The sequence below is a fragment of the Anopheles marshallii genome, chromosome 3, assembly GCF_943734725.1.
Source record: "Anopheles marshallii chromosome 3, idAnoMarsDA_429_01, whole genome shotgun sequence".
NCBI lineage: Eukaryota > Metazoa > Arthropoda > Insecta > Diptera > Culicidae > Anopheles > Anopheles marshallii.
The window spans coordinates 51,506,871-51,530,914 of record NC_071327.1 but is presented as its reverse complement, the minus strand read 5'-3'; the positions used below and the strand labels follow the sequence as shown (position 1 = coordinate 51,530,914).

General features: G+C 44.5%; 3 protein-coding genes across 3 annotated transcripts in view; 2 read left to right on the top strand and 1 right to left on the bottom strand.

The window, feature by feature from the left end:
* Positions 1-5,018: 5,018 nt before the first annotated feature.
* LOC128711232 (acetyl-coenzyme A synthetase) lies at positions 5,019-12,051 on the top strand. The gene is made up of 7 exons (XM_053806098.1): positions 5,019-5,332; positions 9,977-10,172; positions 10,275-10,508; positions 10,578-11,041; positions 11,114-11,282; positions 11,352-11,541; positions 11,609-12,051. The coding sequence occupies exons 1-7, from the start codon at positions 5,019-5,021 to the stop codon at positions 12,049-12,051; spliced, it is 2,010 nt and encodes a 669-aa protein (XP_053662073.1).
* Positions 12,052-15,074: 3,023 nt separating this feature from the next.
* LOC128710865 (inositol monophosphatase 1-like) lies at positions 15,075-16,109 on the top strand. Its single transcript, XM_053805719.1, has 4 exons — positions 15,075-15,137; positions 15,214-15,347; positions 15,411-15,776; positions 15,848-16,109. The coding sequence occupies exons 1-4, from the start codon at positions 15,075-15,077 to the stop codon at positions 16,107-16,109; spliced, it is 825 nt and encodes a 274-aa protein (XP_053661694.1).
* A 2,309-nt stretch (positions 16,110-18,418) lies between these two features.
* The window catches only part of LOC128714925 (ecdysone-induced protein 78C), a 28,821-nt gene continuing 23,195 nt past the window's right edge, over positions 18,419-24,044 (bottom strand). The window contains exons 4-6 of the mRNA XM_053809807.1: positions 20,204-20,631; positions 18,865-19,128; positions 18,419-18,799 (exon numbers count right to left, since the gene is read on the bottom strand). Coding sequence (XP_053665782.1) covers positions 18,419-18,799; positions 18,865-19,128; positions 20,204-20,631 — 1,073 coding nt within the window. The remainder of the gene's footprint in view (positions 18,800-18,864; positions 19,129-20,203; positions 20,632-24,044) is intronic.

Below are 24,044 nucleotides of genomic sequence, written 5' to 3'. Positions count from 1 at the left end.
TGTTTTACCTGCAATGCATATTTATTTAAACTAATAACTAACTAATAAATAAGTGACTAACTAATAGCTGAACGGCCCGGTGGCATGACGGTAGCGGCGCCGGTCGTCAGACAAACGGACTGCACCAAAATCCCATCCGTACCATTCCCCCGTATGCAGGACTGACTATCTAGCTACGGGTAAATAAGGCCAGAAATGACAATCCTAGACCTCTTGAGGCTGTTGTGCCTATAAAAAAGAAGAATAATTAACTAATAACTTAAACTTAACTATTGAATGGATTAAAAACTCAACCAGCCAAGAAGATGTTAATAAAAGATTAAGACAAATAAATTGCAAGTAAACTAGCCAACATTTCCGCGGTCGTTAAAAACGTGTACACATCGGAGTTCACGGTTTCGCTTCTAGTGATGGATGACTTTTCTCCAGTGATTAAACACACACAAACACACCACTGCAAAATGTAAAAGTATGCAAACCGCAAAACATATGACACGTTTAAATCTGTATGCAATCCGCATAACAATGTAGCATCTCTCTCTCAATTTTTCTCCCTTTCTTTCTCTCTCCTTGCTAGTTCACACAACAAGAACTTCTAATAAAGTTAAAAATACGTAACTTTTTTCGTAATTTTACGATAATTTTAGATAATGTAGTAGCTGCTATCACTTCTACTGATTGAATAAACCTGCAGAATCTTGGATAATAAATTCCAAGAATACAGCATTCAACCACGGACGGAATGATCGTTTGAATAAAAAACACACACACACACTAATTACAAAAAATGGCTTGCCGTCCATTGTCATGTACAATCGCTCATAGCAACAATATGTGGTTCTTGCCTTGCAAAATCATTAAATCAAATCCCACACGAAAATGTAAGGTCAATCGTAGAACAGACCGCATAGGAAGGTTAAGCAAAATGAATGGAATCAATATTCGATTGAACCATTCTGCCTTTTTTTATTATTTATTCCTCCACTGTCTATGACGGCACACGTTCGCCGTGTTTGTTCCGTGTGCGCGGTTATGTGTAGCCACGAGTCCAGTCGGCAACATGACACCCTGACACAGTCCAAGGCAGCATATGGCTCTGGTACAGGTCAGCGATGCAGTGCATGCAAAGGACACACCTCTCACAGATCAGCCGGCCACCGATCTGCCTCTTGCATTGCACTTCGCTTCTGGAATCCCTTCTCCCCATCACGACTATACGCTACAATCGGCATTCCAGAATCACCGTGTTGACCTCCAAAAGATTAGCGGTAAAAAGGTTGGCTTGTCATCCACCACCGGCAGCACAGCATGCTCACTGATAGCGCATGGTTGGGGCATGCGATCATTGCAGCCAGTCGTGCGTTGCGAACGGGCACGGAGATGCAGCAGCGGGGACTGCTTGCCCGTGACGTCACCAGAACGTCATCGTCGTTGTTGCGTGATTTAACTGCCCTTTCCGTCTGGTGCGGTAAAATTCCCGAACCGAACCAGACGCGCCCTGCACTGCCATTGGTTGGGAACGCAATCGGACGATGCTGTCACGCAGCGCACACTCGCCGGCAATGCAGAAGCAAACGGAAGGGCGACACTTCACAATCATCAGACGGCCGCAAACGGATGATCGTTTTTTGTTGGCAAATTTCGCTTTTTTTTGTGTGAGTGCGAGATTCGAGACTGTCTGGTGTGCGGTATGTTACGAGCATGATCACGGGGAAGAAGCTGATCGTATGTTGTGACCTAATGCACTGATTATGATGATTGGCTTTGCTCTTACAAAATGCATTCAATTTTTCTTACTGTTGGTTGAAAGTAGCCTGGGGAAGTAATGTATATTCGAGAAAAAAAAAACTATAGTTTTGCCTTGAAGTTTTAAGTGTCCGAAGTTTTCAAACATTTCGCATAAATATATCGTAGAGTATACAAAAAAGTATAATATTTCCTAAGATCAAACTCGCTACCACGTTTTGCAAATCGTTAACCGAGATTGGCTTTACCATCAGACATTTTTCATACATTTTAGTAACACTTATCGCAAGGCACGCTTTTATTTAAAATTGATTCTTATTCTTCTTGGCGTAACGATCTTACTACTGGGTCATGTGTGTATGCCATTTCTGGCTTGTTAGACTTATTTGAAGCTACGTAGCTCGATAGTTAGTACTTGGCTATGGGGAAACACGGTTCGGATGGGATTTTATTTCGGTCCCGTCGTATGGGACTGACGCCGCTAGCAATACACCACCGGGCGGCACCACTCAAATTGCATTAACTGGGCAATGTATTACTTCTGCTTATCCGACCCATCAACGCCATACCTGCTTCTCAAATTAGGCCTAAAAAGCCTTCTCTGTTCATTTGGACGATCCAAAACAATTTTTCTCGTAATTGCAATTTCCATTTCTGGTTTACGAGACTTATTTTACCACGCAGCCGGATAGTCAGTCCTTGAAAGGGGATAACAGCCGGAATGTGATTTTTTACCGAATCCGACGTGTGGAACTGGCACCGCTGCCAAATACACCAACGGGAGTCCTACCACACATACGGACCCAAACATCCTTCTGTGCATCTTCCTCTCGCGGCTGCGAGGCTTTCGTCAGTTTTAAACAAAGTCCATGGCTCAGCGGCATAAGCTTTGTATAGTCCCAGTTTCGTTCGTTCGACCCAACAGGTGTTTCGCGGGACAGTCAATATCCCTGCCCGTATCTCTACTTCAATGCTGTTGTCGGTGCTTGAACCAACCTTTGAACCAAGATAGGTGTAATTTTGGACGACTTCAAAGGTGCGATGAGCAATCTGTAATTAATCACTCCATAAGTTAGGATTTGTAGGCAAATACTTTAGAAGGGTCACCATCCATTTGGGTTTTGCCTCGTAAATCTCCAACCCCAGTTATATAGAAGTGTGTCAAAATATTCTTAGCTTTTAATTATATTTGATTTATTTTTCTAAAAATAAAAAATTATTGTGCCAAAAATGGGAAAAAAAAATCTTACCTTGTGTAGTATATTTCTGGTTTCTTGTTACGAATATCATCTTCAACGTGAATAAAAACGTGAAGAAATTATCAAGAAGGTATACCACATCTTCGAATGCAACGTGTGTACGTGCAGTTGCTCTTTCACCTCCAAAACGTACCCATCTTAGTCAACCGACGTTCCAAAGGTCAGTAGAAAAGGTTTCCTGTAAAAATGACGAAATGATGCATCACCGCTAAATATACGAATGCTTATCAGTGTGACCAACCAGATCGGTCCACTTTTCTTTTCGAAAGTCACCTAAAATTAGGACACCGTGTATGCGTGTGTGTGTGTGTGCGCGCCATGCACCGGACAAAGGAGATGTGTGCAATTAGACGACCCTTGATCAGAGCTATACTATGTGCCACAATTTTACATTGCCAAATGATATTTCATGATTAATTCTTCGTACCCATTATCCGCACGCTTGTACTCCATGCTGGCGAAATTGTGCTGCCCTCAGACGGTTTAAGCCAGTAACACCGAGGGCACTATGCAACTTGACCGAATTTTGATGAAATCCAGCCCGCTGACGAAGTACTACGTTGGCCGTTGCCCTCGGAGGTCGCGCCTACGAAACGCACACACACACACACACGCGGCAAGCCGGTGAGTAATGTTGCGAAGGGAAAGCCACGTAAAGTCAGATACGGTATGGCGACATTCGAATGGAAACAATGACAACCAAAGACAGGAAGGAAGGAAAAACAAAACAACGCAATGTGTTATCTCTGGAGCGATTGCTTTCGGCGCACGAGGACAAATAATCGAACTACGATTATGCTATTGCGCGAGAACGCTGACACAGGTGGATCTGGTATGGGTCTATCGGCGACGCAATTATAACGCTCAATTACGCACTGTGCATGCACTTTTATCTTCCCAAAAAGTGGGACCTGTTGCATCGTTTGAAAAAGATTTCCTGCGCGTGAAATCTACGGCTTATCCGATTGACTACAGCTTCCTGTTCTTCTGTCGAAAACATCTCGTTTTGTACGAATAAACCGACGGGAGCTACGCAAGGGACAAGACAGCGCGTGCCAACGATAAACAAACCACGCTCTTTGCCCCATTCGGGCGAAAGGGATGGCAGACCCCATCAGAGAGCGCGCGTTTAGATAAAGCGCATGCGAAAGAGCGCGACAATACACTTCTCGCTAGAACGCACGCAATCAAACATGCGATATGGACGCTGCACGTGTATGCGTTACCGCGGTCTGTTGCGATTTCCGTATAACGCTCTCAGTGCGCCGCATGGTAACGCTCATTCATTGTAAGCAGCTCAAACCGTTCGCTTCGTGCCAGCTGCCGGTACGAAAAATTGTGTGCGCGTGTGGTGTTTTGGTCCTTCCAAACAATCGTGTGCGAAGGGAGGAAAAGAAGTGATACCAGCGCGAGAAGAGGCCCCCCGTAGTAGGCTTTGTGAAGTAATAGCACTCGGTCGCTTTGTCTGCTGTGTTTTTTTTTTACTTTTTGGGTGAAAATTACGCACCATTTTCGTGAGAGCGAGAGTATGGAGTAGAGCAATAACGACAACAACAGAAAGCTACTAACCTCTCAACAGTGACAGAAATCATATGCGCGCTGTATCGAACGAAAACAACGTAGTGTGGCTCGCGTATTGTGTGTGCACCGTACCTTTCACCTTTCCTCACTCCTGCTGTATCTATCGTGTGTGAGTTTGTGTGCATAACAAACGGTGCTACTTCGATGTGTGTGAGTGGAAAAGTGGAAAATTCTCTCTGCGTACGGTTCGAATTTTTGCAACAACGCGGTCAGTCGTCTGTGTGAAACGAAACCCGAAACCGTCAAGGTATCGCAGTCAGTCCGTACCGTTCCCTTAGGTGAGGACACCTCCAAGATACCTCGGACAACAACCAGTGTTTTAGCAACCTACCAACCCTACTCGTCGCTAGAATAGTGTTGAACACATCGAGCGTGTGTGTGTGTGTTTGTTCTTGACTCGAAGTTGAACCAGTGACCCTGCGACCAGTAACCATGCCATCGGAACCGGAAAAGGTGTTCAATCCACATGCGGATGTCGCCAGCAAGGCGTACATCAACAGCATGCAGCAGTACCAGGAGTTCTACCAGCAGTCGTTGGAAAATCCGGCCCAGTTCTGGGCGAACGTGGCCAAGCAATTTCACTGGGAAACGCCGTACGATCCGAAGAACTTCTTCTCCTACAACTTCGACATCTCGAAAGGACCCATCTTCGTCAAGTGGATGGAGGGTGCGTCGACGAACATTTGCTACAATTTGCTGGATCGAAATGTAAAGAATGGTCTCGGTGACACCGTTGCGTACTACTGGTAAGCAAATGGTACCGCGAATGAGTCATATATGCGGGGCAAGGTTTCGAACCGTTCGTCCTTGCAAGATTATGTAACTCGCAGCCAACTTGGGTTGTAATCCGTGCATAACAGAGTTTACATGCAGTTTGTAGTAGGCGAAGCGAGATGTCTCTGTCTCATTTTGGTGCGTCTGAAGCGTGAAGCAGATAGAGCGAGAAGGACGCGTGGAGATGCTTTGTTTCGAGTCCTTTCGGGAAGTACGCGAAGGATGCGCCACACGGTGTATGGGGTTCGGAACGCCCGAACGGCACCAACGAAGGCAGACAGAGGGGAAAGCAAATCCGAAGGTCGGACCCGTGGGGTTAGACCGCAACCGCAAGAAGAACACAGCCCCGTTGCATGGGACGAAGGAACACCTGCAGGCTTACGTCAATTTGATTCATCGATTTTTTTTCACTCGTTTGTTGTGTTTCTGGGCCCCGCGAGTTCGTTTGGGAATTTTCGGGGGAGCGAATAGTGAGAGAGGAAAAAATAACTATTGGCGGATTACGCACACAGCAGTTGGATTTCGTTTGTTTGGCTGATGGTATGTTCGATAATTGGAACCACACTCAACCGGAGCTGCCATTTGCGTAGGTTCGGATTTCCGCAGGACTTGCCACTTGCGAACACGGTGAAGTTATCGAACCGAATGGGCTGCCCGTGTTCGAGGCGGATTGACCGCACGTTCGGTTACAAACCGAACGCTGAATGAATAATGGAAGGAACGCGGTGTTAATTCAGGTCGATTTAATTCGCTCTCCTCCGCACGTTGAGGTTAAGCGTGATACCGTACCTCCGAACCGCGTCAACCAACGCGGTCCACCTAGGTGGAGGTGCTTTAGTTTGAACTGCTGCAGCAGTGGACAAAAACCGTGGAAGCGAAAGTTCAAGTCAAAGACATACACTGGCCTGGTCGGTTGTTACATCTACGTAGGACCATTACTTGGGAACCAACCCACTGTATCACTGCCGTCATATGGGGTCCGACTATATGAACCGTGTGCTGTACATGTTTCCTCGCATGTAACTGGAGGAACGAGAGCTTCCGGACATTCTAGAAGCAATCACCAAAGCAGTACCTCCATTCTGCTCCAGATTTGTTGTATCCAGATATATAACAAAAAAAAACACCCTATCCAGACAACATGGAAACTGAAGGCTAATGGTTAAAAATAGACTTCTGTTTTACATTCACAGAATCTTTAACTTGGAGGTTCACTTTTTCTTCGTTCTGTTGCAGCAGTTCATTGAGGTCGGCAAGCTTTGCAGGGTCACTATACCCCCCTTGGTTGTGCCAAGTATGGCAAATTGCATCCTTCAAAATGTACCAACCAACCAGAACAAGATAGCAGCAACGGCAAGGTGTAACTCGTTATGTGCACGGCGCAAGTTATGCGTTCTTGGCTGTGGAGGATGAAAAAAAAGACAACAGAAACACGGCACGTGTATTGTTCGAGGGTCACACACTGTGTGGCCGTCGCATGATCACGATTAAGACAGAACTATTAACTATTGTACGAGATATCTGTACAATCAACAGGTGAATGGGGAACGACATTCAGCATAAATTCTACCACTGCTTGTTTATCGGGGGCACAACAACCTCAAGGGGTCTTAGACCTGCTATTATTTATGGCTTTCTTTGATTTTGTTTTCCCGTGGATGGATAGCCAAGCCTACGTAAGTGGGGGATTTGGTCCGGATGGGATTTTGAACCGGTCCTATCGTGTGAAAACCGGCTTCGCTATCAATGTACCACCGGAGCCCCGAAAATTCTATCCCCTTTAATCTGCCTCTTCAATACCACTCTATCTCGTACAAGCTTGAGAACTTCCCTTATCGGGGAATCGTTCAGTACCTAGTCGCCTAAATGCGCACTAATACACGGAACCCATCCGATTGAGCTGAATTGTTAACGGAAATACAACAACGATCGATAGCATTCCATCCATTGGAGTGTGGTTTGGCAGTGGGAAAGTAGACCAGCGGTACAAATTTGTTAACAGGCCGATTATGAGCGTCTGTCGTGGACGTTGAGTGTACCGAGTGAAGATTTTATGAGGCATTGACGTTTATTGCTTCGTTTGCTGCTGGCCGTCCATCAGCCACGCTCAATGTTTATTCGCAGTTACGTAAAGCTTCAAAATTCGCATAAAAAGTGGAGGATTTTTTTTTACCGCCCGTGCTCCACTATTTGCGTCACCTGTGTGATGTTTATTTGTTGATCGTGTGAAGTCAATTTGCTACGGAATTCTTGCTTGACCGGAGAATTACGTCTAGTGATGAAGCTTCCTGCAAACAACCATCTCACGTTCATCACACGTATATAAAATTCAAACTTGCGTGGAAAAAAATTCTCTTATAGGAATAGGAATGTGGCATAGGGAACAGAAGAGCAAACAAAAAAAAAACATTAAGACCAAACAAGGTCATGCGCCACACAGATGCATGTATGGTAACGCTTGAATGCCATCGGCAAATATCAAGCACTTCGCTCCTTCAACGCGGAGGAGAACGCGCAAAACCGAATCCAGCACGTGACCGCGAATGTTAGAAGAATGATAATGGTAGAAGTACACACTCAGCATTTCAAAACCAAGTGCCACCATCCTCCTCTGTCACTCGACTTAATGTAGTGCACGTTGGGGTTGGGCTACTCCACGAAATGCAGCGTCTGTTTACTTTAAAACCTTTACACGGAAGATGTGTTTTTAAAATTGCTTTTTTAATTAATGGAACCCCCTTCCTTAACAGGAAATTAAGAGCTTTACTTATGCGAAAGCTTACGATAAAAAGTACACACACACACACGTTTCGTTACGATGTTGTTTAGGTGTAAACATTTCAGAATGAAATATTCATCGCCTTTCGAACCTTATCCAAGCAGGCAGGGGTTTATTTTTATAATTCCAGTTGGTGTAATCGAGCAATACCTTTCCCTTGGCACGGTATGATGGAGTTTTGCCACCGTACGGAACCGCTATTTTACTTCGCATGCACACCACGAACGTGATTACGTGATTATGGTCAATTTGTGCAATTTTTTGTCATCTTCTTTTTTTGTGGCGGTGCTACCTTCAATCCGCGATCCATACACCATGTTATCTGTCCATTATCTATTAATTGTTAAATCATACGACACGGCATCTGGAATCAGTGAGCGGTTCGGGGGGTTTTTTTGTTGTTGGTGCTGTATAAAGGAGACTGTTACCAATTGCCTTGTTCAACCTTGCCTGACCATCAGCTTGACCCACGTAGATTACAGCCAAATCGCAATGGATGCGAACTTCAAAGAGTGGTGTGATTATGGCTTTCTTTTATGGCACGTAATAAACGCACTTTAGAGTGGTACGATGGTGGTTAAGTTGTGTTGGCGCCGATCTTCACATGACACTCGACCGGTACCGAATCCCATCCGATGTAAAATTCTTCGCTGTAACAGGATTACTTGGCAAGACCAATAGAAAGAATGACTATCCAGAACTTCTACTGTCAATAGGAGAGAACAAAGGCATAGTACACCTCAGTATGTAAGGTTAAGGTGCATTCTCATTGTTCGGAGAAGAGGAGATATCTCCAAACTAATGCGTATTTTACTTGAGATTTAGATCGAGTAGAGTTAATTATTATTGTGATTAACGAATCCTTTGAGAAGAGTCTTTCATATGAATCTTTATTGAGGAGTCATTCAAAGCAGGAATCGACTCTCAAATAAATAACAATAATAAAGATTCAGATTCCTTCATTCGATTCAAAGAATCATTCGAATTGAGGTATCTGAATCAGTTTCACCTAACACTAGAGTTAACCAATATGACCTGGCCGTTTTTCATGAATAGAAAAGGAGAACAAAGGTATAATCTCGCCCAGTAGAATAATATTTTGAGAATGAAGAAAGGTGAAATGATGGTTTAAACAGAAATATAAACAATATACTAAATTGTTCTTCTCACTACTTAAGAATTGCGGTTCGTGATAAAATCTCGTCTGAGGCATGTCCACTACAGACTGAAATGACTACTAATCAGCAGGGAGTATTCCACTAAATATCCCAGTCAATATACTTTGCCTTGCCACGACTTACAACAGTTCCATAGCTAAATATGATAAACGAGTACGAAGCATGTGCGGATACTTCGACAATGGGCGGTATATCGCGGCTGGACAACAGTGTCGCTGACGTCAAATACCCCTCCGTTAGATCGTACAAATTTTTGCATAAACGAAAAGCTAACTTTGAAAAGGGAAACAAAACAAAACTCCTGCCTTGGGGTTTGTAACGAAAACCACACTGCAACGATTGACGTTGCTAATGCATGTCAAACAATACCTAGTCCACACTCTCGTGCCGGTTTTTTTTGCTGATCCCTGATGTTGTTGATTAACCGGAGATTTGAGGCAAGGTCAGCGGGACGTCCAATATCTCCGGTTACGCGGTTCCAAGCTTTTACACAATTCAAGTTCAGCCAGTGACCGCCCTCTAGAGCAGTTCTAAATGCCCCCTCAAAACGACCAGTTTGAACTGGTGCGAAACTTCTTATCATAGTTGCACCCCGTGTGTGTGCGTGATGTACTGATGTGCTTTTCACCGTGACTTTCCCCGTGACCTCGTTTCTCTAGGGAAGGAAACCACCCGGATGACTACAGCCGGCTGACTTACCGGAAGCTGCTGGAGGAGGTGTGCCGTTTCGCGAACGTGCTGAAGAGTCACGGCGTACAGAAGGGTGACCGGGTATCGATCTACATGCCCATGACCATGGAACTCCCGGTTGCCATGCTAGCGTGTGCGAGAATCGGTGCCGTTCACTCGATTGTGGTAAGATCACGAGACAGCGTGGGACGGCAACACACAAAAAATAAAATGAATAATTGCCCAACTATCTGATACGATTCCTTTCTATTTTGCCATTACTTCCAGTTTGCCGGCTTCTCGTCTGATTCGTTGGCGGAGCGAATGCACGATTGCCAGGCCAAGGTGTTGATTACCGCCGATGGAGCCTGGCGCGGTGAGAAAATCCTTCAGCTGAAGGAAATCTGTGATATTGCTATGGACAAGGCGGAAGAGCTCGGTCATCATGTGCAGACCTGCATCGTAGTGTCACACATCAACCGCGTTACGCCGGGCAAGGAAGATTGGGACGGTTCGTTTGATGTAGGTAGCCGAGATGTGTAGATCAAACCAAACCAAGATCAAGCTATATTGACCTCCTCTGTATTGCAGACTCCCTGGAGGGATGGACGTGACTTCTGGTGGCATCAGGAGATGGAAGATGCCGAACCGGCATGCTATCCCGAGTGGATGTCAGCGGAGGATCCACTGTTTATGTTGTACACCAGCGGTTCTACGGGAAAACCGAAGGGTGTACTGCACACCACGGCCGGCTATCTGCTGTACGCGGCGACCACGTTCAAAATCGTGTTCGACTACAAACCGCTCGACATTTACTGGTGCACAGCTGACATTGGTTGGATTACCGGGCACACGTACGTTCTGTACGGTCCACTGGCGAACGGTGCCACCTCGGTCATGTTCGAAGGGACACCATTCTTCCCGGATACCGATCGTTACTGGGAAATCATCGACAAGTATAAGGTGACACAGTTCTACACTGCACCAACCGCCATCCGTTCGCTGATGAAGTTTGGCGACGAGCCGGTATTGAAACATGATCTTTCCACCTTAAGGTAAAGACAAATATGATTGATATCAAGCGATGTTGAGACGTAACAAAATGGACTGTTCCTTCGTGATTACAGAGTACTTGGAAGTGTCGGTGAACCGATCAATCCGGAAGCGTGGCTTTGGTACTATCGCGTGATCGGTAAGGAACGTTGCTCGATTGTGGATACCTTCTGGCAGACGGAAACGGGTGGACATGTCATCACGCCGCTTCCAGGAGCAACTCCTATGAAGCCTGGCTCTGCCGTACGTATTTTCTTGATGTCTGAAGCATGTCAGTAGAAGCTAATTGCAATGATCTTCCGGACGTTACAGTCGTTCCCGTTCTTTGGCGTAAAACCAACACTGCTGGACGAAAGTGGCACGGAAATCAAGGGTGAAGGCGAAGGCTATCTCGTATTCTCCCAACCTTGGCCGGGAATGATGCGCACCCTGTTCAACAACCATCCTCGCTATGAGTCGACATACTTTTCCAAGTTCAATGGTTATTATTGTACGGGTGATGGTAAGTGATGGGCGTGATGAACGATGTAGTAAAAGGAAGTTATTGATTGTACTGCCCGTCCCTGTAGGTGCCCGTCGTGACGCGGATGGATATTACTGGGTAACGGGCCGTGTGGACGACATGCTGAACGTGTCTGGACATCTGATGTCCACCTCGGAGGTGGAATCGGTGTTGACCGAGCATCCACGTGTATCGGAAGCGGCTGTCGTTTCTCGACCCCACCCAGTCAAGGGTGAATGTTTGTACTGTTTCATCACACCCAACCAGAACGAAGCGTTCGATAAAACGCTCATCAGCGAGCTGAAGGTGCTGGTGCGGGAACGTATTGGGCCGTTTGCACAGCCAGACGTCATTCAGCATGCGCCGGGACTGCCGAAAACACGCTCCGGCAAGATCATGCGACGAGTACTGCGCAAGGTGGCAATCAATGATCGTGATGTGGGTGATACGTCCACCTTGGCCGACGAGGCGATCATCGAACAGTTGTTTGCAAATCGGCCTACAAACTAAACGTCTTCAGAGGCACACGTTCGTTGCAGACCGTCGAGGTTATCATCCTCGATGGTGCTGTAGCTCTAAGCGAAAGGGTGCCGAGTTTCGATGGGGATGGAACTCACACCGATTGTTTCAGGTATCTCACTGGAAAGGATAAGTTTCTGTCGGCTTTGTTTCTGTACCATAACCTGCCCGCACATTACCGACCGAGAGGGACACAAATACGCTAATACAACATACGCATATCGAAAACTAATGCTGGACATCGGGGAACAAATCGGGGAAAAACACAGTTGAAAAAGCAGGACGAGCGCAGAGCCTTAGCGATAGGCATCCTGAATTCGAGAATTCGTGCAACTTTGGCTGGAAGGAAAACAAACAACCGTGCATACCATATATGCAAGTAGCTCGAATTTACCACGCAAAGGTATCGGATCGAACGAGGCTGGAAAAAATCGTTCCCGCCGGTGGAAGATCGTAAAGATTTCTGTGCTGTAGCTTTAAGTGATGCCAGGTGGGAAGAAGGTTGGATTGGCCTGTTGTTAATCTGATTGGATGAAACATACTTTAAGTAGCTGTTATTGCATTCTAACAAATTTAAGGCTATATTTGTTTAGTATTAAATGTTGCTAGAGCCCGCTGGGTGCTCCTATGTGCTGGGTGGAACTATCTGCCGCTTCTCGTTTGCCGGTAATCTCAAAACAAGTGGAAAAGCAAAGTGGCTTCAAATTGAAATTAATTGTTGCATCGACTAAATCAACCCCACAAGAAGTGTTTACGCTATTCGACAACGAGAACAGAGGGAAGATTTCGAAGTGAGAGTGAGAGTAGCAAGTGTTATCAGAAAACCTTTTTAGAGAAGGGTTAGGAACGTCGCAGAGCGATGTTTTAGGGGGTGTGATAGACAAAATAGGCCAGTGTGGATTAGAATGCGAAGCATACTATGAGTTAGTGAGGCAGTGAACGAAAACACACACAGTCACACAAGAACATCTCCCTTCCCCTCACCATTACCCCCCCAAACACGTATGTTATCATAAGATGGTAGCATTTCTTCCTTTCCCAGTGTGTAGTTACTACCGCCATACTGTACGTACGCAATGCGGGAATAGTAATATCATGGATATTCAGTTAATCATATTTTATTATTTTCATCGCTTTTAGTTTTCGCTTATAAGTTTTACCACAAATAAACACTCACAACGCTTGTCTATGGCACGTACCTATACACTTGATACCGAAAACCATACACCATACCATTACTGTACCCATGCTTCCCACGTGTTAACCACATCTCAGCCACAGATTCGATGACGATTCCATTGAGCTACCGCAAGTGTCTGGTGCGGGGTGCATGCCAACTGATCGCCCTATGGTCGCCCAAGAAAAAACGAAAAGAAACTAAATCAACACATATCATTTTCCTCTCTGCTGGAAATTTCCCAGCGTGAAGGAAAACTAAAACCATTTGTAGAATTAATGAAATCTATGCCTCCGCAGCATTGTATTAGAAGTTTATCAACTGTTGAAACTCGTAGCGTTATATATCTATTCGTGAGGGCCACAAACCGATGGTCCTCTGTGTTGTTATCTGGATTGGAAAATGGTATTTCTCTCTAGCCCGATAGAGAGAGATAGAAACGATGGAAAGCAAAAGGTTTCTTTTGGACTTGCGCACATTTTCTCCAGAGCCATTAAACTAAGCGGGGTGAGATTAGAAAACCAGTCCATAGCCCCCCCAATTCTTATCGCCCAAACAACGATACATATCATGTAGCGTGCCTACACCAACACCCCACACCCGGGGAGGAAAAGAGGAAGGCTCCCATGCAGTGGCCCGTACCACAGCTGTTCCCCTTTTTTGCGGTGACTATTTGTAATACTTTTGATAGTGGGCACGGAGTATAATGCAGCAGTAGTGCAACAGCGTGTGCATGGTTGTCCGTTTACTAATTTTAATATACCTACATGCCCCATCGCAGGCATCCGTACTTACATGCTGTTCGTTCTCGTGAGTCTATATACAACTTGAAGGATGTATAGTGCTCATTCCAGATATGGCAAATTAAATACAACAATAAAACCATCTCAAATAACTGTACTGAATGAAACGATACTGGAATAAATATACTACCGGAACATATCAATGTTATGCAAAATGAAAAGTAATGCTGCTTTTTCCTAATTCTCTCCACAAATGCAATCGTTCTGGGCATGGTTCAGCAATTCAAAGATATTGAATTATGCACTAAGCGTACTTCATGGTGTGTCTTTATATCACGCAATAGGCTATCTAGTTGTGCAAGAATGGTACTTTGTCTTTAGCATATCAAGAATGCTTATCGTTATTAATGGTGAAAGTCATAGTTAAATGACTATGTACGGGGAATAAGGTAATATAAAATATTTGTATGCTCAATCGGCTACAGAAAAATGATAATGCATTACCAATTTTAAATTTACGCAACGGACCGTTCGTATGACAGTTGTCCATTCCCGCATTTTGTTCGAAGCGTTCACTCAATTGCAGGAGTGTCAAACTACTATTTCACGAGTATAATTGTAGTTGTGTAAAAACTGTGAGCGTACACTAGAGCTCACTTTATATTGCGTAAAAAAACATTATTGATTCCAAATCTAATGAAAATACTGTGTTTAATTCCCTAATATTTAGTAATACTAATGATATGGGATTTGTATAACAGCATGCTGTTTATACACCACTGGCCGTCATCATAGCTGTCACCTTGACGTGCTGTTTACCAACAAAACCGTTCCACTCGTGATAAAAAGATTAGAAGCAGTGTATGCTGGCGCATATTCAGAAGCATAGAAAACGTAGAAAAGCAGCGAGTGGGATACCCGAACCAATCCGACGAGGCTGGTAGTGCTAGAGGTTTGCATAATTGTGCGGTTCAGTCCGTTTGAAGCGCGCGAACGGTAAACAACAACAACGGCTAGGGGGTAGTAGTCTTACCTTCTCATTTATTTGAGCTTTGGGTGTGAAATTAGAACCTGGTGCTGTGATCCATACACCAATGGCTCTTAACTTGGACGAATGTTACGAGCTTGTTCTCGGATTGGTGGAAACTGCTGGAAGCGTAAGTTTCATCGCACTCGCGTCGCTTCTCATCGAATACAGGGCTATATTGATTGGTTTTGCATTGCTCCTTATAGCTGATCGCTGCCAGAAACTCCCAGCGGAAACGCGTGGTAGAAAAGTCGAGCAATATCGATTTGCTGACCGAAACCGACCAACAAGTGGAACGTATGCTGATGGAAGGAATCACGGCAAACTATCCGGACCATAAGTAAGCGCAGGAGGGAAAATCTATTCGAAATGTTGGTTCGAATGAAATTCCACCCGTTTGTAGGTTTATCGGTGAGGAAGAAACGAGCGAAGGGAAGAAGGCCGAACTGACCGATGCACCTACCTGGATTATCGATCCAGTGGACGGAACGATGAACTTTGTGCACAGTTTTCCGCATTCGTGCATTTCCATTGCACTGCTGGTGGAGAAGGTGGCGGAAATTGCCATCATCTACAATCCAATCGTTGGCCAAAAGTTTACGGCCCGTCGTGGCAAGGGCGCGTTTTTAAACGGCAATCCAATCCGTGTGTCCGGCGAAACGGCGTTCGAACGGGCCCTAGCAACAACGGAATTTGGAACATCCCGGGAAGAGGAAAAAACACGCGTCGTGCTAGAGAACATTGGAAAGCTTGTGCGACAGATTCATGGGTAAGAGAATTCATGCATCGCGACCTTTTTGATGCGGTTGATCATGTGTTTTTTTTTGTTTCTTTCAACAGCCTTCGAAGCCTTGGTTCGGCGGCACTCAATATGGCTATGGTGGCACTCGGTGGGGCAGACTTTAATTACGAGTTTGGCATTCACGCCTGGGACATTGCGGCGGGAGATTTGCTGGTGCGGGAAGCGGGAGGCGTTTGTCTCGATCCTGCCGGTGGTCCACTGGACCTAATGTCTCGCCGGGTGCTCTGTGCCAGTACGCAAGAACTTGCCGACAAGGTGGTGCTCGCACTGACGCAATTCTATCCTGAACCGAGGGATTAGAAGAATGAATCATCCGTTTGTACTTCCATCCCTAAAAAAATACCAATTGTTACCGTACTTATTGTCAAAAATAGTACAACGTGCTAATATCGCTATATTATCCAACCGTATCAAGAGCGGTAAATAAATGTTGTTCTAAACCGACCATCTACTGTGTGTCGAGTGTATTGAAACGGTTTAACTCTAAAACATTTCCATTTTTATTCACGTGTCTCCATCGTATCGTATTACCGTAGCACCGTGTCATGCCAACTTTATTCCGTGATCTCCCTACTCAACGCTTACACAACGAAATGGCCTTCCCTTTTATGCACACTCTCCCATCCAGTCAGTTCCGAAGTGCGCTGCTCCTCAAAATAAATCGTTATATGCACGCTTTGCATAACGTAAAAGCGTGAGTAAAATGAACGGTAAAAAAAACTTAACAAAAGCAAGGAACGCAACACGACGCACATGGACCTATCCGCAACTTAAATCCTTCGAAAACGGATAGCACAGAGTAGCAGGGGTTGTAGTTTTTTTGTAAAGCGTCTTTTCCTAACATCATTTCCATACAGCACCATGGCGCGCAATAGTTTGCCGTCACATGTAGTGGGCATTAGAAGGATGGGGATCAAATTGGCTAAAAGGACACTAACGCTAATCAAAAGGCAACAATATGCGTAACAAAAATATGTATACGTGTATAGATGTATACGTTCAATATTTCAATATAGCTAAATCGTAGTCTCACTTTCTGTCCCACAGGGAGTCTTGTGTTTTGTTTCTTCAATACGTGTACAAGTGTGCGATTCTGTACGAGCCGTGATCGTCCACTCATGCGCACACAACGCACAACGATATAGCAAATAACAATAGATAAATAGAGTGAATGTTACGCATTTTTACGGCGTTTTCGCTTGAAGGTAAAACGATTCTCCTGTTTGTGTATATATATAAAAAGGAAAAAGGGGAAAATATTTTCACTAACACATCGTTTAACAACACCGAAAGGGTAGCAACAACAACCCATACTTTACGTCTAAGTAAAAGCGAAGTTTGAAATAGTTTTATCTACGCTTCTCTCTTTTTCTCTCTCTCTCTCTTTCTTCATCAAACACCGGCCAGTGGTAAAATCGATTGTATTCGATGGGTGTGGACAATGATTAACGACCGTGAAACTATTTAGCATGATGTCAAGCACAAATATAAAATAAAACGGTATTCTTTTGCTAAAAGCGAGTTTTTGTTGATCGCATCGAGGAGAGAAAGGATTCGAAATCGGACCCTATCGGAAGGTAGAGTACTTTCATCCTTCGGCCCACAGAGAAAAGGGACCTATATGGCTTAAAATTAGTATCGTAAAAATTACAGCACCAGTTTGTTTACTTATAATTTAAAAAGTCTCAATTTGCCTATTACGCTTCCTTCTTCCTTCTGCCGAAGGTGTCGATGATTGTTTCTTACTGCTCTCCTTGCGGTAAAACATTTTAAACGCTAATGCTACTATGTTCGTCTAATTTCTATTCCACACAAGAGGGGGAAATTGTGGCCTCAGTTCACTACTGCTATGATATATTGCTCGAGTACAGCTGCATTTGTCACAACTCTGGAAGGAAGGAAGAGAACAACATCTGACCCAAATGGGCAGCACATACACGCACACATCGAGATATTTGTGAAGGAGAGCACGAACGATAGCCTATGTAATGGCCACTACTTGCTTACTTATTATCTGCTGGTAAGATGTAACTCTGTAAGTCTTTTTTTTATCTTAAATTCCTATCTTGCTTGTTTGTATCACCGCAAAAAAAGCCGATCAGTTTTGTGGTTAGCCTGCCGTGGTGGACCATTCGCTACTTATTGCCATTATCGTGTCATGGTACATAGCTTATCAGACATGTTCAGCGGTCATTGTGTGGGATTGGTAGGGAACGAACCCCCAATCAGACCTTCCATTATTGCTTTTGCTTCAACTAACACCACAACCTTGCCTGGACCTTTGTATTGTTCTTTTAACCGAATGAATGGTCTTATCTAGTTGATGCTGCGAGTAAGTGGTAATGGGTTGAAAATTCACATCAATATTCATGATATGTGTCAAATAGTAATGGTATATGCCTATTAGGCGCCTGTACGCTTCGTCTTTCGTTTTGCTAATCTGATGTGTATGATGTCACTGATAAATGGGGTTTACCTACGGAATATTCGGTACCTTAGTTCAATCACGTTATGTTACAGCATTCATCATTGCCTCTTGTGGCGCTAGTTTTGTGTCACTCAAAGTTTCACTCATTCAAACTGGGATCAGTATAGTGGTAGTAGCTCGCTCACTGCAGATCTTCCTCGCACTTGGGCACATCGAAGATTTCCGCAAACAGGGGCGGCAATCGTACGATGCTCCAGTTCGTCCGGAACCATTCCAGGTGCGCGGAATGTTTTTCGCCCAGCATTCGCAACTCGTGCACTCTCGCTTCCAGGGCGGGCATTATCTGCAGCGCACTGATGCCATTGTTCGCACGCGAACGTGTGATTTGTACTCGCAACGCTTCCGCAATACATTCGCGGGTTTTGAGAATCAGCTTCGTCTCGACCAGGCCGGGTCGGTCCGAGAGCAGGATGAGCGCAGAATATAGTCCAATCTCGGTATCGCTCAGACAGCAACTGTTGAGACCGGTGGTAAAGTTGAACAGTGCATTGGCGTACTCCGGCTGGATGAAAAAAAAGAAACGATTAATGCTGTGTGTTTAATTGGATCTTAATTTATAGCACTTACATCGTAGATCGCTTCCAGTTGTTGTCGCGTGATGTACACGCCATCGTCAAACGTTAGCGTAGAATCGTTTGTCGAGCGGGCAACGTGTGTCAACCACACCTCGAAGAAACCGAGCTTGATCAGGATCAGCTGATCGTCCTGCAGAAACTCACCGAATCCCGGTACCCGTTTGGCAAACTCGACAATTCGCTGTACGGCCGGTGTCATGCGCATTGCGTACTGCTGCCACAACCAAATCCGTTGATCTTCGAGTGATTCGAGTGGCTGTAGAAGGAAACGGAACAATTATTAGTCAACAGTATTACACCGCAGAATAAGGCATGCATTTAAAAATTGTTATTGGACATATTGGATATATTGATGATTTTTATACAAGTTCGCTGCCATGTCATCATCAGTTAATTTACAACAATCGTCGTGGTGATTACTCATACAACTTCAATGTGTTGTTGGAACTGAAATAGTCACACCGGAGCGAAGAGGTTGTTGAGATATTGTGGCACTTAGAGTCCTCAGGATATAGTCTATCTTACATTGGGCCAGGTAGGAAGAGTATCTGGAGCGGCTCGTTGATGTATTAGTAGCGGCGCTGTTCTTCACAAGACAAGACCGGTCTAAAATCCCATCCGGACCAATCCACCGTCTAAGAAAGGGTACGTCTAAAAGTCTAAGAAAGCCACAAGTAGCAACAGGCCTCTAGGTAGGCAGACCTCGTGTTGTTGTGCCGGAAAAGAAGGAGAAATATCTGGCGAAAGGCCTGAGTGTCAAACAGAAGTCTTTTGCTGGACATCCGACTGCCAGTAGACGTCAGCATCAAATGCAGCATAATCTTTAGCTGAAGATCGCTGCAAAATAGTCGATTTTATTCCTGGACATTGAGGCATTTGGGCAAATAGTGAAGATGTATCTGGATGTAGTCGAAACAGTCGCATATGATCTCTTTAGCTCCTCCAGGTAATCTCCTCCCAGGAAGAGCAACTGATTGTAATGGAAGGATATATGGCACAAGCTGGCATAAGCCGGTGTCAAACCTTCAGAGTTCTTGAGGCGTAATCCAATACAGTTTATTAGTAACGCACGAACCAAGACTGTGGATTCTTATATGGTGCCACAGATATGCCCCACAAATAAAAAGAGCTTTGTGGAAAAAAAATCTTTGATGACCTTTTCCCGACGATCGCCAACCTTCCTAATGAGAGTTAAATGTGACGAACAGAAAGGAACTTCGGAAAACCGAATCCATTAATTTCTAGGGGACAGCGGAGTAATGATTTTCGTGAAGGACCCATAAAAAAATGCGCTGAATCAGATTCACCCAACACTAGTTTAAAACACTTACGTTATGTTTCTCGCTGCAGCTGAGCAGCGATATCCGGGTCTGCTCTTTGACCAGCTCGCTCGTGTAGGTACAGTGGCCACGGTGTGCCTGCGCAATGCACTGGATGATATCGTACACGGACAGTTCCGGTGGTGTGAATGTCAGCGAGTCGGGCAGGATCGTCGTTGACGTGCTGATCTCGGTGCAGCTGTTGGTGGACATGGCGTTTGGCGTGCTGTTGTTGATGGCGGTGTTGCTGCTACCGTTGCTGCCGCTGTTGCTGATCGTCGTGGTGGGCATTCCGTTCCCGTTGTTCGTGTGACCGTTTCCGAGCGCTCCGTTCAACTGTGTCACCGAAGGAGTCGTCGAGTTGACACATATGCTCATGTTTTCCTCACTACAGCTACCCGCTTCACGTGACTTTTTCGGCACGCGACCATACCGAACGGCTGGAAGGGTAGCGAAACAATAACGTTAGTGTTGAAATAGACGAGGTCAAACTATACCATTTCCTAGCGGCATTTGAATTTTTCTGTCAGGTCGAGTGATCCTCCCCCCCCCTTCAAGTGGTGTGTGATAGTGGCAACTATTTTACCCTCTATACGCATACAGCACACGCCCGTACATGTACCGTGTATTCGCAAACAGAAAGCGCAACCATAATTGCATAGCGCCCACACGACGAATCGATTATGCATCCCCTGCCATGTGCTGCGAAAGAACTAACCCTATCTTGGAGCGGGAGCGCCGTACAGATACGGCAAAAGCTGCATGCATTTCACCCCAGGCCCTTGTGCACTTCTTTTGTGCGGTAAATGGGTCGGTTTGCTCCCTCTCGGACCCACTTCAAACGGTGGAGAGAAGTAAAATTGTAAATAAATCGAAACCAAATGCCAAGAGAAAAGTGCCCCGGATGGAGAGGCGTCCATAGACCGTGCTGCGTTACCTTATGATGCAAATTTTTACTTCCGCCTCTCGGTGCACCCGGCGCAGGACTTGCGGTACGTTATTTGAACTTTTCCTTTTACAGAGGGTGGAAAAAAGGGCCCGAATAAAGCGAAAGGCGTGGGGGTGCAGGTTGGGGGGACACTTTCAAAACGGCATGAACGGTGATGGATTCACGGCGCAAAGGGCACTGGTAACTGGCATGCAGCACCACACTTTGCACAGATGTTGGCGAAATCTGCACCGGTCTAATGGTGTGCTGGAACTAATGTTGCCTTTGCCTGTTAGCCGTCCCGAGGTGTGTCATAAATTTGATATTGAGTCATTGTGGTAAAATGAAGCAATTTTGGTACAATTTCGTACGACATGGGTATGATGTTTTAATGTCGGAAGTTTTTGAAAGGGAATACATATGTGGCAAAATAATCGCCTAGCTAATATTATATTTTAAATATTATAAAATTGATAGCAAAGTGATTAAGGCGTAAGGAAACGTATAACTATCATTCTTTTTAAAACAGGAAATTGCCGCTTTATTCGTGAAGTTATCGCCATTTCCGAATTGCATTACATTAGAAATCCGGCTAAATTGGAGTCGGTTGTGGGTGATGTGGAATTCTGTCCAAAGGAATTTGTTTGAAATTAACATATTACCCAGCTGTACTCATACCAGGGGTACGAAGTCTCAATCCAAATGCAATAAAACTTGACAGTCCTTCGAGAAATGTCCCCAAATGGGGAGCACGAGTATTATTTACGGTTGGACATCTTCAGAAATCGAGAAATATGAAGAACAAAAATCCAATTCTTTTTAGCAAAATGTTTACTGCATTAATTTTCTTCGAAATTGGTTCAAATATATATTCTTACGCTAGTCTATAATCATTTAATTTTAAATCACCTTAAACTGCATTTTTTGAAATTTGGGATGCTCACTTTTTTGCCTAAATTTTGTCTCATTTTTAAATGTAGTGGAGCCCTGATTATCCCCCCATCTTGCTCAGCGTAACTCGAAGGTTGTCGCCGGAAAACTGAATAACAAGGATAATTCTCTTCATCGACAGAACATCCTTAAGATGCTACCATTTATAGCTTCCTTTGACTTTATTAAACCGTACCGGGAATAGTCAAGCCCTGCGTAGTTTGGTCCGCATGAGATTTTGTACCGGTCCTGTCGTATGGAAACCGGTACCACTATCAACACACCACCTGGTCCACCAACAGTAGACACATCTTTTTTTTATGATAAATATTAGCGTGTAATGTATGATGTGTAGGGTGTTTTAGTGTACAAAGTATTTTTGCTATGTGATTTATTGTTTTAATGCATTTAAAGATCTCTAATAAGACACATGGATAATCGTCGTTCTACGCTAAAAAAGCTACTTAAACAAGCAAAAATAAACTACAAAGTTTTCCTGGCACTAAAGGCACTGTTAAATCATCAGATACCATTAAAAACAAATTGGGGCATTTAGCTAAATAAATACAGATTAAATACAGGAAAGAAGTATGTTAAAATTTCATACGCTGGGATGGAATGGGTTGAAAGGATTCTGTACTAAGGTTTTTCGACAGACATAAACGTCATCTAGAAATGGTTCTAGGTTGAGCACTTTAACTCGAAACCACTATTAGTACAATTTTTTTTTCTATGTTGATATAATTGATGCTGTTTACAATGTTCTAGTATAAGATATCGTCTACACCAATTTTATTTTAATTTTTATTTTATTAATTTCATCAGATTTATAGAGTTTTAGAATGCACGTAGTACAGTTGAAGCATTTTCGGAATTTCTAAGCAATGCTTGCTCTTAAACTTGCAAAGCTTTTAGGCTTGACAGAGCCTCACTCAAGAAAGCTTAGTACAAAACCCAGCTCATTTTACTTAACGTTCAGATAGCAAAGTTAGAATTCTGAGCTAACTCGACCAATTCCAGTTAAAAATGAAAAGCGTCTAGTAATGGCTCCAACTTTGACCCCTTGAAATCCATGTATTATTTCATTCCTTTTATGCAAATGGTGATGATAAGGCACGCGAAATGATAAATGTTTCTAAATTGTAACCTATGTCAAAGCATCAAGTAGTAATATTTCTCCTTTCACGTGCGTTGTTCAACTGCCAACCGAACCGTCAAGCATTCCCTGCCATCATCAGCGTCCACTCGAAAAGCACCTTCCCCATTATTTCGAATGCATAGTACACTTCCGCGTTGCAAAATGGGCAACAGCAGTAGAAGGGAACGAAATGTGTCACGATATCACAGACAGGAGAGTTCAAAGAACCCTAGCGCCACAATTTCCGCAAACGCTGGGAATGGCCGCCGGAGGTATCATAAATTGCGAAAAGAAATTGCACAAGGCACAACGCAGTAGTGCGCCATTTACTGGAAGTACAACCGCGGGCAGCTTTGTTCGTAGTGCCATTACTTCACCGGTACAGCACGACACCTTACCCTTACGTGGGTGTGTAGTGGGAGGCAAGCATAACAGGCGCGCATCGTGAAGCGCGTGGAAAATTATGCTACGATAAGCGACCATCCGACCCGTTCCTACTTTAACTATTCAGACCACTAAGGGGGGGAACCGGTGGAGGATCATTTTTTCACGTCACATTTCACAACGGTAACGAGTGTATGGGGGGAGGCGAACGCAACAAACTGACTGCACACGTGCAGTTCCTGGTTGCACTTTTCCTTCAGCTAGGTTGTTCCTTCCTTTTAATCGAGTGACACGCAAGGTAGCCAATAGCAGTAACACGGCAGCTGGTATGGAAAGGATAGTTTTTTTTGTTCCCTTTGGCTTGTTGAGGTTACAATTCATTTCCCTGAGATCTTCGACTCCATTGGGTCACCCTCGTTGTGAACTAACCGGCATGCAACAAAGGGGTGGATCGCCTGCACACGCTCATGTTC